We start from the raw sequence: 17393 nt of genomic DNA on the forward strand, positions 1-17393 counted from the left end.
TGAATACTTATAATATTAACAAGTGATCTGCTAAGACCGAACAAGACTCGGTGCAGCTTCGACATCCCCGCATCTGCACAAGCTGTGTTGTTGGGAGACATCAAGGGGTTTCCCTGCTCCTCCTGCATCATTGAAATGGGTCTTAGAGATGCTTTTCTAACTTCCAAACTGTTCCATGCTTGTAATTAATTTGCTGTGTTGTGTTGTTCCCCAGCCTGCTCCACAGGATCGAAATTGGTATTTAATAATTGGGGGGGGGGGGGGGGGGGGGGAATAAAATCTTAGTAGCCAGGTTTTCATTCCTGCCCTTCTCATCTGGCTTCCTCCAGCAGGGTTTGGGTGTTATTTAAGGGATAAATAAAAGCTGTTGGGAAACACACATAACCTTTGCTTCTAAACCTTAATAACACAACAGATGTCTCATGTGAACCTATTGAGCCCAGGCTTCTGTTTGGTGTTGTCAGCTGCAGGTGTCCCCTTGTACCTGATCTGGGTGCAAATCCACTTCTGTTTGGGTTTAGAGCACATATTTAGGGGGTGAAACACCTTCTGCTCCATCTGGGTAGATATGCTACTCTGTTTTCCCAAGCTGTGAGACAAGGACAGACCCTCATTCCTCCAACCCCTCCCCAGCTCGAGTGAATCCGCATCCCAGCATCGGAGTCCCGGGAGCACTTGGCTTCCTTCCATGCTGTGTCAGGATGGAAATCAGCACGTGTGCTTCACAGGGATGGATGCTTGTGCTTGGAAAAGACCCAACCCTCTGGTTTTTAATTGGGTTTGGGGTGGGTTGGGGTTTTTTTTAGTGCTTTTTAAGTTTTCCATTTGTTAATCTTTGGGAATTTGAGTGTGATCTGCTGTGTAATGCAGCGTGCTGGCAGCAGCAGCGCTTGTGTCGCAGCGTTTGGGTTTCAGCCTTTCCCTGTCATAACATTGACTCTAAGAAGGATTTCCCGACATGGCAAAACGTGCTGAGCATCTGTTAGGATGAGAACTGCAAGCTTCATTTTGACGTGGTTTCTACCAAAGATTGACAGCCTCTAGGATTTTCTGAAGCTGCTTCATCAGGGAACCTGACAAAAGTGGAGAGTAATGTTGTGGAGTGTAATTTTTCTCAGCATAAATTAGTTGTCATGGCAAGCTCTTCTGCTCCACGTCTCTGCTGGCTGCTATTCCCATGGCTCTTTGGCTCAGTGTATGCTGGGATGGGAAAGACCTGGGTTTAGCTGGGGAAGATGGTAGGGTTTGCATCGCTGAAAGCTTGTTGGCTTTTCCTCATAGCTTACTTAACTTCAATTCCTTCCAGATAAGTTTTCTGAGATACTAGGAGCTTGGTAAAAATAAGTTGGTATATTTTAACCAACATGGTGCCAGGTACTTGTATTTAAGTATGTTGGGCAAAAAGCCATACCATGGTATCCCTCTTGAGAAGATGGTTTGTTTCCTGGGCTTGCTGCAGGTGGGATTTGTCCCATGGACTGGTTTGATCTGTGTCCCATCATTCCAGTCGATCTGGGGATGGTTGGGCTGCTCCCTGGGATCAGGAGAAACTCACACTGAGCAATGTAAGAGCTGAGAGCTTGTCCTGTTTGGTACACCCTGCTGTGCTAGGAAGATAAAAAGGGAGTTTGAGATTGCAGTGTCTGGAAAAGAAACTCCCTGTGTTATCCTCATGAGTGGTTTCATTGGTTCAGGCTGTCTGTTCGGGTATAATCACAGAGCAGTTGCATCCCTCAGTCTTCACCTGCTGGGACTATGAGTGCTCTCCCCAGGACAGGTCAGCTGCTTCCTAGGAAATAGGGTCCAGGGGTTGGTCCCACAGTGGTGGGTGTAGGTTTAACTGCAGACCATTTCCACTGGCCAGACTAGACACAGCTGCTCATTAAGGTAGATTTATTTCATGATGTATTTTTGTCACCAGGACATTACCATACACTTAAGCTGTTCTGAACAGCTGGAGATACAACATTTGATATTCCAGCCTTTCATCAGCAGTAAATCCTGTGGGGTTTTCTCTTTCCTCACCTATTGCCAGGAAGAACTGTGTGCAAGTATTTAATGAAAAAGAGGGGGAAAATGGGGTGTTAAGGGAGAAAGGGACAGGGATTTTCTTTTTTTTTTCCTCCTTTGTGCTGCTGAGAAATTGCTTGGGGTAAAGCAGGCTCGCTGGTGAAACTGGTTTCACAGGGGAGGAGGTGCTGCAGAGCTGTCACTTCCATCCTGTCTTGCCTTGGGTTGTTCTTGATTTGGTGGGGATCCCATTCCCCATCGCTGCCCGGCCCTGCTGTGCAAACCACCATCTCCTGCCCAGCAAGGGGGTTCCAGCTCTTCCTCCAGTGGGTTTATGTTATTTGCTGTGTAGGGCTGAGAGCAGTGGGAAATGGAGCAGCCTGGGAAAAAGCTGCACCAACAGAGAGCAGCTTCTTCCTAACCTTTGAGCAGCTCGTTCGGAGCTCTGCAAAAACATCCTCCACTTGGGAGTGTGCAGGGGTAGAGCTGGATGAGTGTTGGTGTAACGTGTGCTGTTTGTAGCTGTATTGCTGATGCTGTTTGTTTTCTTGGTGACTTTACTGTTGTCTTCCTGCTTTCTCCCCATCAAGCTGTGAAGTGGAATGCCATGGCCAGCTCCTCGGACAGTGAAGATGATGGTTTCATGGCCGTGGATCCAGAAGATGCTGTGGTTGAAGGGACGATGGAGCAAGATGATGACCCACATGCTGAGCTGGAGGTGGAGGAGACAAGGCATAACAGATCAATGTTGGAGCTCCCAGAAGAGGTTTTGGAATATATCCTCTCCTTCCTTTCGCCCTATCAGGAGCACAAAACTGCTGCCCTTGTCTGCAAACAGTGGTATCGACTAATCAAAGGTACAAACAGTTGTAGTGAGAGTGCATTTTCCTCATTGTGGGAGCTCAGATTCCTATCCCAGCTGCTCTTTGCTTTAGCCTCTCCTGTTGTTCTCCCCCTCAAGCTCAGAAATTCAACTTGTGTAAAATGCCAGGAAAAAAACCCAAACTACAGCCATTGGGTCGCTTGCTTTGCTGAAGGTGTTGGTAACAGTGGTGCAGAATTGAGCCTCTCAGCATCTTTTGTAGTTTAAAAGAATGAAACTCCAAGCCCTCCACAACTGGGCTGCTCCCTTAGGTTGCTTTTTGAGCTGCTCCCTTAGGTTGCTTTTTGAGCTGCTCCCTTAGGTTGCTTTTTGAGCTGCTCCCTTAGGTTGCTTTTTGAGCTGCTCCCTTAGGTTGCTTTTTGAGCTGCTCCCTTAGGTTGCTTTTTGAGCTGCTCCCTTAGGTTGCTTTTTGAGCTGCTCCCTGTGTGCTGCTACCCTGCACTGTTGATTTTGCATTCAGGCTTCCTCTCTGCCACACATCAGTCCCCTGTTGCCAGCATCCCATGTCTAATGTGGCTGTAATTATGCTTCGTTTGCATCTTGCTCAGTAATTAACCTTCCCAAAGCTTATGCTTTTGGCTGGAAACAAACCCATGCCTGGTTCTTACAGCTCTCCTGAAGATAAGTAGGATATAAAATCTACATTAATAGAGATCTACATATTCAAACTCCCTGAAAGAGTAGCCCTGAGATACAGATACTTCACTTTGCCTCTGTGCAGCATTAATTCTGAAGCCTTATGGGGGCATTTTAATGCTCCATATATGCAGCACAACAAACAAGTAGGTAACCTTTGGAGGAGGAGATGAGCAAAGCAATCTGTGTCAGTGTGTTTTTTAATACATGGGGTGATTCCTGTTATGTTTCTGGTGGGGATGTGCATTTTGATTGCAAGCTTTGTTTAAAAAAACCAAACAACCCAGGCAGTTTGAAGAGGAGACCACAGCTCAGTCGATAGTTGATGGGCCTGGGGGAACCTAATGAGGTTCAACACTGCCAAGGGTCAGGTGTTGCACTTGGGCCAGAAGAATCCCAGACACAGATACAGACTGGGAGAAGAGCTTCTTGAGAGTAGCCCTGCTGAGAAGGACTTGGGGATTGTGGTGGATGAGAAACTTAACATGAGCCAGCAGTGGCTCTTGCAGCTCGTAAGGCCAATGGTATCCTGGGCTCCATCAGCAGAGGGGTGGCAGCAGGGACAGGGAGGGGATTGTCCCTCTCTACTCTGCCCTCGTGAGACCCCATCTGGAGTCCTGTGTCCAGAGCTGGGGCCCCCAATACAAGAAGGATGTGGAACTGTTGGAGAGGGTTCACAGGAGGGCCACAAGGATGATTAGAGGGCTGGAGCAGCTCCCCTATGGAGAGAGGCTGAGGGAGCTGGGCTTGTTCAGCCTGGAGAAGAGAAGGCTGTGGGGGGACCTCATTGCAGCCTCCAGTACCTGAAGGGAGCTTATAAGCAGGAGGGGATTCAACTTTTTAAAAGAGCAGATAATGGCAGGACAAGGGGGAATGGACTAAAGCTAAAGGAGGGAAGGTTTAGATTAGATATTAGGGGGAAGTTTTTTACAGAGAGAGTGGTGAGGGGCTGGAACAGGCTGCCCAGAGAGGGGGTGGATGCCCCATCCCTGAGGGTGTTCAAGGCCAGGTTGGATGGGGCCCTGGGCAACCTTGTGTAGCTCCAGGCCTGGAGGTTGGTGTCCCTGCCTGTGGCAGGGGGTTGGAGCTCTGTGACCCTTGGGGTCCCTTCCAACCCAGACCAGTCTGGGATTCTATGATAGGAAATGAGGCTGCTGCACAACGGTAACTGGTTTCTCCTGGAGAATGCGGAGCGGCTGTCGGCTGAGAAACGCCTTTGGCAGGAGTGTGGGGTGATGTCTAATTTGTGGCCTCCTCTGCAGATGAAAAAGCATTGCTCAGATTCCAGGCATTTTCTGCCTTGCCCAGAAATTAACAGGCTAGAGGTTAAAAAAAGCCAAACCAAACAAACACAGCTAATTCGGAGTTGAGCCCCAAATTACCTCTTTCCAAATAATTTTGGGTCAGCAGCAGCCTGCACCCCTGTTGAAAGGGTGTTTTTTGAGTGGCTGTGGCCCTTGAGTTGCTGCTTGGCCCTGCTTTCTCACGGATGTTTGTTCCTGGAGCAGCCTGAAGAGATGCAAAGGATGCAGCTGGAATGAACAAGCACCTGGTGATTCACCCCAAAAGAAACTGTGGGAAACACCCCTGGAGGGTAGGGATGAGCAGCCAGAGGCAGCATTGGAGTGAGTTGCCCAAGTCTTAGGTCTCAGGGGAGATGAGTGGTGCTGGGCAGCTGTGCCACTTCTGCAGCAGTTACAGCACCACAATAAAAAGAGGGATGTGACTGGTAACCTGCTGGCCACGAAGCAGAGAGGTCGTGTGAGGTAAACATCTGATTTGTTTGCTGCTGGTTAATTTTTCCTGTTTGTCAGGATACATCTGCTTTGAAATCCCACAGATCGGAATACATTTCCCACAGGACTCTTGGGGACCAGCTGCTTGAGGACCCCAGGCTGCTGCTTTTTGCTTTTTTCTTATCATTTTTATTAGAAAAAAAAAAAACCACCCAAACTTCCTGCTTAATATCCCTGAGCATGGTTTCTTTCTGGGGGCATTCTTGACACAGGGCATTCAGTAAGCAAATCCTTGGGGGAAGAAATCTTGGCAGGTTGTGGCGTCCTTAGTGTTAGGGCAGCCCTAGCACAGCAGATGCCACTGAGCATCTGCCGAGCCGCTGCAGTTGTAAATCTTTAGCAGAGCCTTTGCTTTCCACCAGGAGCAGCCTCTGGCCCCCCTCTCAGCACAGACACATGTACTCCATACGCCGAATTAATTGCAGCTCTGGGGCTGGCCTGCTCTGCAGGGGAGCTGTTCTCAGCCAGATCCTCTCCCTCGTGTGGCTGAGGAGGAATATTTTCACTGAAGACACGCTGACTTTTATCACCACTGTCTCCTCTTGTGTTTATTTTAGATTCCTGTGCAGTGCCTGCCTGCACACGCTCTTAGAAATTCATTATTGCACGTTATTTGTCCTCAAAGGAGCATTAAAGGAAGGGTGGCTGCTCCTCTGGGGGTGTGATTAAGGGACAGCAGGCTTGTGTTGCAGCAGAGAAGGCTGAAAAGCAGCTCTGTGAATAACCTTACCCCTTCCACAGAGGCTCTGCTGTGCCAGGAGCAGACAGATACCCAACAGATAGCACAAACGTAGTAAATCAGTTCAGTGAACGCCGCTGACTTCCCACATTTGCAGAGTGCCTGTTCTTTATTCTCTTTAATCCTCTGACTTTCCACCAGCATATTTAGAATCTAAATACAGGGGTTCATTACAGCTGCTGTCACGCTGCTTGTGCAACTGTGCAGGCACAGTTTGTTCCTAACATGCCCCAAATTTTGCTGACGTCTTGTTTTTTTCCCTCCCCTAGGTGTGGCCCATCAGTGTTATCATGGCTTTATCAAAGCAGTGCAAGAAGGCAACATCCAGTGGGAGAGTCGCACTTATCCCTACCCTGGCACCCCCATCACTCAACGCTTCTCCCACAGTAAGTAGCAGCCAGAGAAAAGCTTTGTTCACCTTGATTTTTTGTGCTGGGAAGCTGCAGCCAAGGGATCTGGCTGTGTCATGCTGAGTGTCAACCAGTCAGTGTCTCACTCAGCTCTGCCAACACAAGCACTTTGCACCAGAACAAGGGGATTTGGTAACTGCTCCTCATGGTTAGTGGCTTGTTGCCTCTAGGAAGTGTCAGGGTGAGATTTTTTTGCTTCCTGGTTTCACTGAGTTTACACACAGGCTCCTTTCCATGGTGTTCCCTTTGATTAAAAACCTCACTCAGCCTCTAGACTCAGAACTCAGAATCACAAGGTTGGAAAAGACCTTTAAGATGATCAAGTCCAACCGTTCCCATCCTGTGCTAAACCAGATCCCTGAGCACCTCATCTACCCTTTTTTTAAACACATCCAGGGAAGGGGACTCAACCCGCTCACTGGGCAGCCTTTTCCAGGCCCTGACAACTCTTTCAGGGAAGAACTTTTCCCTCCCATCTGCTCTGACCCTGCCCTGGGGCAGGTGGAGCCCATTGCCCCTTGTCCCATCTCCTGTCCCCTGGCTGAAGAGACCATCGCCCACCTCTCTGCACCCTCCCTTCAGGTAGCTGTAGGCAGTGATAAGGTCTCCCCTCAGCCTCCTCTTCTCCAGGCTGAACACCCCCAGCTGCTCCTCAGAGGATTCACCCTCCAGCCCCTTCCCCAGCCTGGTTGCCCTTCTCTGGACTCGCTCCAGGACCTCAATGTCCTTCTGATGGTGAGGAGCCCAGAACTGGACCCAGCACTCGAGGTGCAGCCTCCCCAGTGCCCAGTCCAGGGGCACAATTCCCTCCCCAGACCTACTGGCCACACTATTCCTGACACAAGCCAGGATGCCATTGGCTTTCCTGGCCGATGACTCGAGTCATTAGCACCAAAGTCGATGACTTTGCATACCCACAGTGCTCACAGATGCACACTGGCCACTTTTTACAGCAGATCATCCACATCTGTGAGTAAAACCCATTTGGAAGAGGCTGAGTGTAGCTCACTTCAAAATAAAACCCCAGAGCTGCCATGTGAGAAGGCTGAGGCAGGTGTGTTTGCCAGTAGAAGTAAGCGATTGGGTTGACGGCGCCGCTTAAGGTCTGGCTGAATGTTTGCCCTGCTTCCAAGTTTCTGGAATGGAACAGAAAATAACCCAAACATTTCCCTTGAGGGGGGAAAAAAAAAGACTTAAATAAAACTTGTTATTCACACAGTTGAGCTGCCTCAGCCTGTTCTGCCAGGCGACCTAGTCAAATATGACAAAAATTCAGTCCTTGTGGCTTCGTCTCTGGGTCTGAGCCCTCTGGGAGGTGGTTCTTCCTGGGCAGCAAATTTTGGGGTTTGTTTTTTTTTCTAAAGGTAAATAAACACAGTGTAAGCCCTGCAATTTCAAGAGCGAGCAGGCATCAAATTTTCATATTCCCCAAGTAATAATTTATGAAGGAACTGATTTCTCCTGCCAAGACAAGTCCAGGAGACACTGCAGGAAGCTCTGATGAAGTCATTGCGCTCTTCAAAGATTTCCTTGACCTCCTACAGCATGAAAAAGCTGCTTAAAAAAAGAGCCATGAGCCTGTCTTATTACTTTACTGATGACTTGCAGATTTGCATGTCTTTTCCCCTCAATTTTTGCAGCCTTTTTGCAAGTGGTGAGCTTTAAGGCTAGCTAGAAATAACCTGAAAAAGGCCCAAATATTGCACCAAAGACTGCAGTGGGCTCTTTTAATTAATTCTGCTGCCCAACAGGAGCTTTCTCTGAGTGTGCTGCAGTTAATACTGATCCAAAATGAGTAGTCTTACTAAAGCCACTGCCCTCAGAGCATGTAATCTGTATTAGCCTCCCTATTTGACAGAGGCCTGGCTCTGCTCAGCCCTCCATCGCTCCAGAAGCGTTATTAATAAGGCACTTAATCCAGATGAGCCTTCTGTGATAAACTCATTTACTGACTTAAACTGATTTTTAATTTTAAAGCAGTTCTCCAGATCTGTTTTCCCTACAACAAAGTCGTGGCATGTTTGTGGGTGGATTCCACTAGTAAACTGAAGCTACAACTCATTAAAAGCAAAAATTCCAACTGGATCTCTAAACCTATGACCTGAAATAAAATCCTAAGGTGAAGTAAGAACAGGTTTGGGAAGGGATGGGAGGAGGGGGGGGAGAGTGAGGGAGGATTCACAACCCCCCCTTTTGTTTTTTTAGGGGTGAGTGATTTGCCAGGTTTTGTGGGAAGACGTCATCTCCCAGGCATGAGCTGTTTGAAGTTAACAGGCGCCGGTAGCTGGCATCAAAGAAGCTGGGTAGGGCTTTCTCTCTTCCAGGATTTATTAGAAATATCCCAGAAGTGCTGGGATGGAGCATAAAAGGACAAGTGAGAGAATTTTAAATAGGGGTCACTGTGTCTCCTATCAATTTTGAAGGGAGTAATAGAAAAACTGTTTGATAAGGAATAAGTAATAGGAGTGACCGCTCCCTCGTGGGGAGGGAACATTTGGTGAGGCCTTTGATCATACAGCAACTGATAACAGGCTTTAGGGATGAGCCATAGGGTTTCTGAAGGGTTTGATTAAAGCTGCAGAGCATCATAGGGTATCAATGATCAGGGGTGGCAGCAGGGACAGGGAGGGGATTGTCCCTCTCTGCTCTGCCCTCGGGACACCCCAGCTGCAGTCCTGTGTCCAGAGCTGGGGCCCCAGTACAAGAAAGATGTGGGACTGTTGGAGAGGGGTCAGAGGAGCCACAGAGATGATCAGAGGGCTGGAGCAGCTCCCCTATGGAGAGAGGCTGAGGGAGCTGGGCTGGGTCAGCCTGGAGAAGAGAAGGCTGTGGGGGGACCTCATTGCAGCCTCCCAGTCCCTGAAGGGAGCAGAGGAACAGGAGGGGAATCAGCTTGTTAAAGGGCAGAGACTGGCAGGACAAGGGGGATGGAGTGAAGCTGAAGGAGGGAAGGGTTAAATTAGATATTAGGGGGAAGCTCTTTCCAGAGAGAGTGGTGAGGGGCTGGAACAGGCTGCCCAGAGAGGGGGTGGATGCCCCATGCCTGGGGGTGTTCAATGACAGGTTGGATGGGGCCCTGGGCAACCTTGTGTAGCTCCAGGCCTGGAGGTTGGTGTCCCTGCCTGTGGCAGGGGAGTTGGAGCTCTGTGACCCTTGGGGTTCCTCCCAACCCAGCCCAGTCTGTGACTCTATGAATGATGCTGTGTTTTTAACACAACTGTACAGGAAGAAAATCCTTTGTGCAAAGTTTGGAGTTTGGGGTTTTTTTTTTGAGCTGAACCCCAGGTACAATGTTTTGCAGGAGTCATCTAATTCTTTTATAACCCTAAAGTATGAACTGTACAAATCCCATAGCAAGGCCATGACTCATGTGGTTAAATAACTGCCCACAATCAGCGAGCGCTGTCAGGAGGCAGCAACGGAAAAGCAGCGGAGGAATGCCGACCGTTGTGCCAGAAACATTGATCCTTTGATGGGAGAGTGACTAATTTTAAATAGTGATTTATTTCTTTTTTCCATGCAGTCTGGGGAAGCATGGCACCAAGGGGATGACTAATTAAAGCAGTTTTGTGGCTTTCCTGGGAGAGGGAAAAGCTGGAATGTTGTTTGGTTTAGAGGATGGGCTGCTCTGCTCTTCCTATCGCACAGCTTTGCTCAGTACAGTCACTGCCTTCTGCCAGCACTTAGTCCCTGCACCACAAGGAGCAGAAAAAGAATATTTTAGAGAATAAGGAGACAGATGTGGGATTTTTCCCCCCACCCCCAGACTCGGAGGCAGTTGCTGAGCTTTCAGAGATCTGGCGCGTTCTTATCGTGCCGCAACTTGCGGCGCAGTCGGTGTAAACACCAGTGCCAGCCAGAGGGACCGGGGCGCTTTCATCTGCAGCCCTCCCTTCTTGGCACCACCATCCTGCCAGCTCTCTTACCAAAGCACAGTTGGGAGCAGAGAGGTTCCCTCCAAACCCAACCCCATGCTGGAGGGAGCTGTGCCAGCAGCTCAAGGTACGAAGCTTGCAGCAGTGACTTGGCAGGGCGCTGCTGGGAACACCGACACCAAGGGCCTTCAACCTTCAGCCACCGAGCTGCCCTGCTGCATTCAGCCAAGGACTGGGTCATGGTGGGATTTCAATAGCCAAGCTGGCTCTTTCCCCTCTCTCTGGTGGGGAATACAACCTTTGAACTTGGATAAGCTGCTTTATTTGATGCACTTGAAGTTTAAAAAGTCAGTGCCCTTTAATTATCGCAGAGGGCATGGGCTTTGTACTCGGGGTTTCTTTCCCAGTTGATCTTTGGGTTATCTTGTGCTGGGGGTGAAAGTCTCTGATGCTTTGTTATGCAGCACAGAGGGGGGAACAGGAACACATTCAAAATGAGCTGGCTCTGTGTCTGGGTATTGGTGTCTTCAAACATCAGAAATATTTTTTCTCTTCATTTCCAGTGACACAAATACCCCCTCTCTGCAAAACTCTGGGACACACTGAATTTCAGCAGGACTTAACTTTAAAAAAAAAAACCTAAAAATGTATCCAGTGATCTCCAGCTGCTTGTTTTCCACCCAAAAAAAGGGACTAAAGGCCCTAGGGACTCACACCTTCCTGCCCTTATTTGCTCTGGCTGGTAGAAACCAGAGCTTTCAATTGAGCTTTCTTTTGGTAATTTTTTTCCCCCTCCAAAATGATCTGTCTTCCTCTGCTCCAGAAGCTGCAAAGGGCTTGCTAAGAAGAACCAGGAAAGCAGAGTTTAAGTTATTTTAGTCTAGGATTAAAATGCATGCTGTGTGGACGTCATGGCTGGCCTGGTTTTAAATCCAAATAGAGGAGAAGAATGCTGCCACCTCCCCTCAAAAATAATAAATGAGCTGTGCTGGTGTGTGAAAGCCATGCTTGCCAAGGGTTTGGCATGGGGAGGAGATGAGAGGCTCCTCACCTGTCCTGGTTTAGGTAGCAGTTAGATTTTTTTTTAAGGAAACTAGAGCTTTCCAGAAAGATTAAGTAGAGGATCCTTGGCATTGCATTGTGTCAGGATTTAATTGCAGTTTCCTTAGGGTGTGAAGAGCTGGCTGGTGCCTTCCCAGGTGGAGGTGACATTGCAGCCTACAAGGGGTCTTACCTTGTCCAAAGGATTGAGTCTGAAGGTGTAGGTAAAGCTGTAAACATGCTCTTAATCATTATTTCTTCTTCTATTCCATCCTGGGTAAATCTGCTATCCCACTATCAATTTATCCTCCACCCCAGACAGAGCTCTGCAGCCATGTGCAGTGGAGGGGTGTGTTTAGGTTAGTTTGGTCAGATGTGGGTGGAGATGAGGGGCTGAGGGAGCTGGGCTGGGTCAGCCTGGGGAAGAGAAGGCTGTGGGGGGACCTCACTGCAGCCTCCAGTCCCTGAAGGGAGCAGAGGAACAGGAGGGGAATCAGCTTGTTAAAAGGGTAGATAATGGCAAGACAAGAGGGATGGAGTAAAGCTGAAGGAGGGAAGGGTGAGATGAGATATTAGGGGGAAGTTCTTTGCAGAGAGAGTGGTGAGGGGCTGGAACAGGCTGCCCGGAGAGGTGGTGGGTGCCCCATCCCTGGGGGTGTCCAAGGCCAGGTTGGATGGGGCCCTGAGCAACCTTGTGTAGCTCCAGGCCTGGAGGTTGGTGTCCCTGCCTGTGGCAGGGGGTTGGAGCTCTGTGACCCTTGGGGTCCCTTCCAGCCCAGACCAGTGTGTGATTCTATGAAGAGGGTCAGTTGTGCATAAGGACCCCGTGTGGATACAGCAAGGGAGAGCCGGGTGGTCTCACCCTACGAGCACATCCCCTGCCTCCCCCCTCTCCCTCTGTGTGGTCACCAAAGCGCCCTGCACTTGTCACTAAAAGCCAAGGGCACGAGGGCTCCTGGCTTTTCAACGCAGGACGAGCCCCGGGTCAGACAATGGGATGCTCAGCAAAGGCCAGGGGGCATCCCGGTGTCCCCTGCTGAGCCCTGGCATTGTCTTCAGGCGCCTGAAAGCGCCGGTTGATGGCGTCGGGATTCATTGGGAGCAGTGAGATGGATATCGCTGGGGTATAGGGGGGGCTGCGGTGGAAGAGCTCTTTCACACTGGAACACCTACCTCCAGCCTGCAGTAATTTAGGGCCAGAACAAGGGATGTGCTTGTACTGGCCTTAGAGCAAGGCTGGAAGCAGGGACAGCTTCTTCTGGGGATTTGGTCTGAGTGATTTTCTCTTCCTACCAGAAGTGGGTTATCAGCCCTTTGCTCCCACTGCTCCTTTTTCTGGGGATTTGGGGTTTTGGGGGTTTTTTTCCTTCTTGCTGCTGTTTTAGAGAAAAAAAGCTTTCATGTCACTACGAGCTCTGGAGCAGCCTTGGGTCCTGTCAGGTCAGCTCTTCTAAACTGAGTGTTTTAACCAGTGAGCAGCTGTGTGCAGCATGTGATGGAGAGAGAGAGGGAAGGAACAGCACAACTCACAGCCCTGCCGAGCATCTCCCCCTGCTTCTGCTGCAGCATGGAATAAATGCTGGGGCTTTTTACCACCCTCTGTCTTAGCCCCCAGGCCAGATGCTGCCCTGGGCCTTGCTCAGGTTGGGAGGGTTGATACTGGAATTGTAGAAAGGTTTGGGTGGGCAGGGCCCTCAGAGCCCCCATAGTGCCCCCCCCTGCCATGGGCTGGGACAACACCCCAGCCCAGGGTGCCCAAATCCATCCAACCCAACCTTGAACCCTGCCAGCTGGGCAGCCCCAGCTTCTCTGGGCACCCTGTACCAGGGATTCCCCTCTCTCTGGGAAGCATTTCTGCCTCCCAGCCCCTCTCCAGCTGCCCTCCTGCAGGTCCCACTGCTGGGGGTGCAGTCTAGGACAGGGTTGGCTATTTTATATACATTAGATTTTTATGACTTTTTTTTGAGGATGCTTGTATATGAAATTGGGCTACAGAGAGAGATGCCTTGGTTCTGAGTGGAATTCAGGGACTTGGAGACAAGTGTCAGGGGAATGTAAATTCTTTTTGGAAGGGAATTGGCTTTAAATATAACCAGGCAGGTAGGTTAAATGTAGGTTTAATGTTTTGGGGCCATCTGTATGTGTGATGCTGAATTCTTGGGATCTGGAGACCATTAGATATGACCTGGAAGATGCAGTAACTAACAGAGCAACACCCCAACAAACACATCAAGGCTTCAGCTTGTCCCCTGCCAGTCCCACCATACAGCTTTGGGGTTCTCTGGTAGTGCTCTGGAGGAAGAAAGGGGAAACATTTTACAGAGAGCCCAAGAATTTCAATCTTCAGACCTGAATTTGAAGCATGCTGAGGAGCAGACAGCACCCAGCCCATGGAGGGTGTGGATGCAGGAGAACCTGCTGCCCCGTCACCCGCAGCAGGCGCTGCAGTTCCCTTCCCCACTTGCCAACTTCAGAGCCAATGCAAATACGTCTGGTAAAGCTGCCCTGTCGCTGTCGGGCTCTCACCCTGCTGCTCACCTTGGGCAGGACATGGAAGGGGTGCTGCTACCCTGCAAAGATCTCAAGGATGTGAAGAGAAGGGGTCATCATCCAGAGTCAGTGGACCTTGTTATGTTTGGGGAGGGAAATGCAGAAATTGGGTGCCCCGGTTCTGGCTAGGGTAGAGTTGATTTTCTTTCCAGCAGTCGGTGTAATGGTGTTTGGGAGTTGGGATTACTGTTCTTTCTCTCTCTGCTGTCCCAGTAACCTGTCCTTATCCCAACCCATGAGGTTTGACTTGGGTTTTTTTACCTTTTCCCTTTCTTCTTTCCCCCTACCCGTAGAGCGAGCAGCTGCATGGTGCTCAGCTCCTGTCTGGGAGCAGGACCACAACATTGTAGGGGCTGAACTTGGTAATTGTAGGGGTTGAACTTCCATGAACATGCTTGAATCCTCCTTGTTCTTCCACAGCACATAGAACTTGCTCAGCTTATCTGCTCTATGTTTAATTTACAGTTTGTTAGAGGTGCGTGGGTACCACAGGGGACAAACTGTCAAAGGTAGACACAGGTTTTGGGTTGGGTTTTTGCTCTGGAGTTGGGTTTCAGGCCAAAAGCTCTTTATTTCCCTGGGTATCTCTGAGAGGTTGTCAAGCATCATGTTCCCTCCCTGCTCCACATCTCACTGTCTAATCCCATCCTGTAAGGAGTGAGGGGAATGCTTCAGTGATGCTTTTCTATGAGGACATAAGGTGAAATGCTGTCAGCTTTGGAAAAAGAGAGCCAGCAACCAGGTCTGGGTAACACAGGGCAGCTTCTCAGTGTGATTTGGCAACCCTATAAACCCTGCGAACTAGCTTAGAGAAGGTAAGTGTGCTGAATGTGTTAATCACAGTTAATCTAATTAACTGTGGGCTTCTAAGGCAGCTCGCTTTGCACTTTCAGGAGCAGCTCTGCTTGAGGAGATAATCTCCTTGGAAGATTCTTACTGGAGGTTTGCACTGGTCAGGGATACCCCTAAGCTGGCCGATGGTTTTGTGGGAGTCGGAACAGCCTGTCTGCTTCTCTCCCTCCCCTCTGAAAGCCAGGGAAATAAAAGTGATCATCTTGTTTTCCACCCAAAAACACAAAGGGCAGAGAACTGGCTAATGTGGGTGTTTGCTTTCCCCCCAGGTGCGTGTTACTATGATGCCAACCAGTCCATGTACGTGTTCGGTGGCTGCACGCAGAGCAGCTGTAACGCTGCCTTCAACGACCTCTGGAGACTTGACCTGAATAGCAAGGAGTGGATCCGGCCCCTGGCATCAGGTGAGAGGCAGCAGATGTACAAGCCTCCCCCCTCCTTCCAATTTATCAAATCTTGCCTTATCCCCAGGGCTGCCTGGTCTGATTCTCTGTTTTCCTATGTGTTTTCTCATTATCTGAGTGGATTTCAGGCTATATCTTCTCTTTTTTTTGTGCTGCAGAACATGAGGGTTCTGGTGGTCATGGCATTGTGCTGTGTTTTCTCTTTGTCTGGAGCAGCTGCTCAGGGCTGGTTTGTGCAGTGCAGGGTGAAGAAGCAATGCTTACCTCAGTCCTAAGAGCTTATATTGATACCAGTTGTCCCAGAACTCAGGTTTTATTCTGGTTTTTAATAACTCCAGTAGCTGCCATTTCAGGTATTTGGAGGAGTGGAGGAGACATGCCCGTGCGGGCTACCTCCAGCGAGCAGCAGAGCGTGGGAAACCAGGTACATTCCTCCAGTCCCCACGCTCGGAGCGGGGCAGGAAAACGCCACAAATGATTTCCCACACTGGGTTTTGTGCACAGAACGTCACTCAGGGTGCACTTGGTTTTCTGAATCTGACTAAAATAACTTGGACAAAAGCAGAAGAATTGAGGGAAGCTCTCAGGGCCAGGGGGTAGGCCGTATTAAGCCAGTTATTTCAGCAGAAACTTCATGTTTAATCAGGAGTAGGAAGAAGAAAAGGAGCTCAGCATCCACCAAGTGCTCCTTGTTGACTTGTCTGCGCCGGTACAGACTCCCTCTGCCCCTGCTTCATGTTTAAAGTGGTATTTTCTTGTCTGGCACTATTTTTCTTATACAAAATCCTTCAAAATCCAGAGGTTTCTGTGTCCTGGTGTTATCTGGGAATTGTTTGAGCGTTGCTTTGAAATGGTAACGTGTAACTCTGTGCTTGATGGCTGCTTGCTGGTTAGGAGTCTGCACAACTCTTAATGTTTTGACTTCTTGTGTCTGTGCATCCACTGTGTGGTGCCTTCAGGTGAGCATGAAGCAGCTGTGGAGGAAGAAAACAAACAGCAGCCTACACCTATGTGGAAATAGGCTCTTGCTCTTCATCCTTTTCAGTGTCTGTGGGGACAGGACAAGGGGTAATGGCTGCAAGTTGGAAGTATAGGAAGTTCCACACCAACATGGGGAAGAACTTTTCCCCAGTGAGGGTGAGGGAGCCCTGGGACAGGCTGCCCAGGGGGTGTGGAGTCTTCCTCTCTGGAGATATTCCAGCCCTGCTTGGATGCCGCCCTGTGCAATATGAGCTGGGGAGCTACTTTGGCAGGGGGGTTGGACCCCATAAGCTCTCCAGGTCCCTTCCAATCTATGATCCTTCCCCACCATAGCACTCTCCCTCTGCTCAGGGGTGGAGAAGAGGCCATGAGCAGCATAAACAGGATACCAGGCGCCGCAGCCCTCTGCTCTGACCCAGGACATCTATTCTTGCAGCCCAGCGAGTTCTTCCGTCGGATTGAATGTGGGGCACGACTCGCAGTGGCGGTAACGAGTCCGGCACCCGACTCTGCTCACAGTCACTCTCTTGGTATTTCACCAAGTCAAATTCCCACTGCCTTACTAACAAATAACACTTTTGAAAAAGAACGAGTCCTGTGGGAATATGTGTCAGAGTTAAGTCCCATGGGAAGATCCCCTGAGGAGATGTTTCTGCATGCTGTCATGAGCCTGTGGAGCGAGATGGGATCGCAACTGAAACTTCAGGCAGTCTCACCAAACAGAGAGCGCTCTTGTTCCTCTGTTTTCAGAGGAGATGAGTCACCCCACGCTTGTGCTGCTGGTGGTTTCTTACACATAGCTGCTTTTTTTTTAAATATATATATTATTATTTTTATATTTTGGTGCCTTTAACCAGAGGGTTGGCACCCGCTGCCTGGGAAAGATTAGTGACTGGAGGGGGCAAAAGCAGAGTGCTTTGAAACTCAGGAGTCAGGAGTAAGGAAGGCAGGAGGGATTGATTCTAAAAAGATTGATTAACACTCAATGTGTGTGGGGGTTAATTGTTTGTGGAGGTCGAGGAGAAGTTCCCACACCTGGTTCTATGGGCTCTATAGAGCCCTTGCTCTAGAATCACAGGATCACAAGATTGGAAAAGACCTTTAAAATCATCAAGTCCAACCATTCCCATCCTATGCTAAACTGCATCCCTAAGTACCTGATCTACCCTTTTTTTTTAAACACATCCAGGGAAGGTGACTCAACCCCCTCCCTGGG

At 49.5% G+C, this 17393-nt stretch overlaps 1 protein-coding gene across 1 annotated transcript in view; it reads left to right on the forward strand.

Moving 5' to 3' along the window:
* The first annotated feature begins 2605 nt into the window (after positions 1–2605).
* FBXO42 (F-box protein 42) overlaps positions 2606–17393 on the forward strand; it is a 34905-nt gene continuing 20117 nt past the window's right edge. Inside the window, exons 1-3 of the mRNA XM_084274646.1 lie at positions 2606–2867; positions 6334–6450; positions 15062–15196. Coding sequence (XP_084130772.1) covers positions 2618–2867; positions 6334–6450; positions 15062–15196 — 502 coding nt within the window. The 5' untranslated portion in view covers positions 2606–2617. The remainder of the gene's footprint in view (positions 2868–6333; positions 6451–15061; positions 15197–17393) is intronic.

The sequence above is a fragment of the Gallinula chloropus genome (assembly GCF_964237585.1).
Source record: "Gallinula chloropus genome assembly, chromosome: 23".
NCBI classification, from domain to species: domain Eukaryota; kingdom Metazoa; phylum Chordata; class Aves; order Gruiformes; family Rallidae; genus Gallinula; species Gallinula chloropus.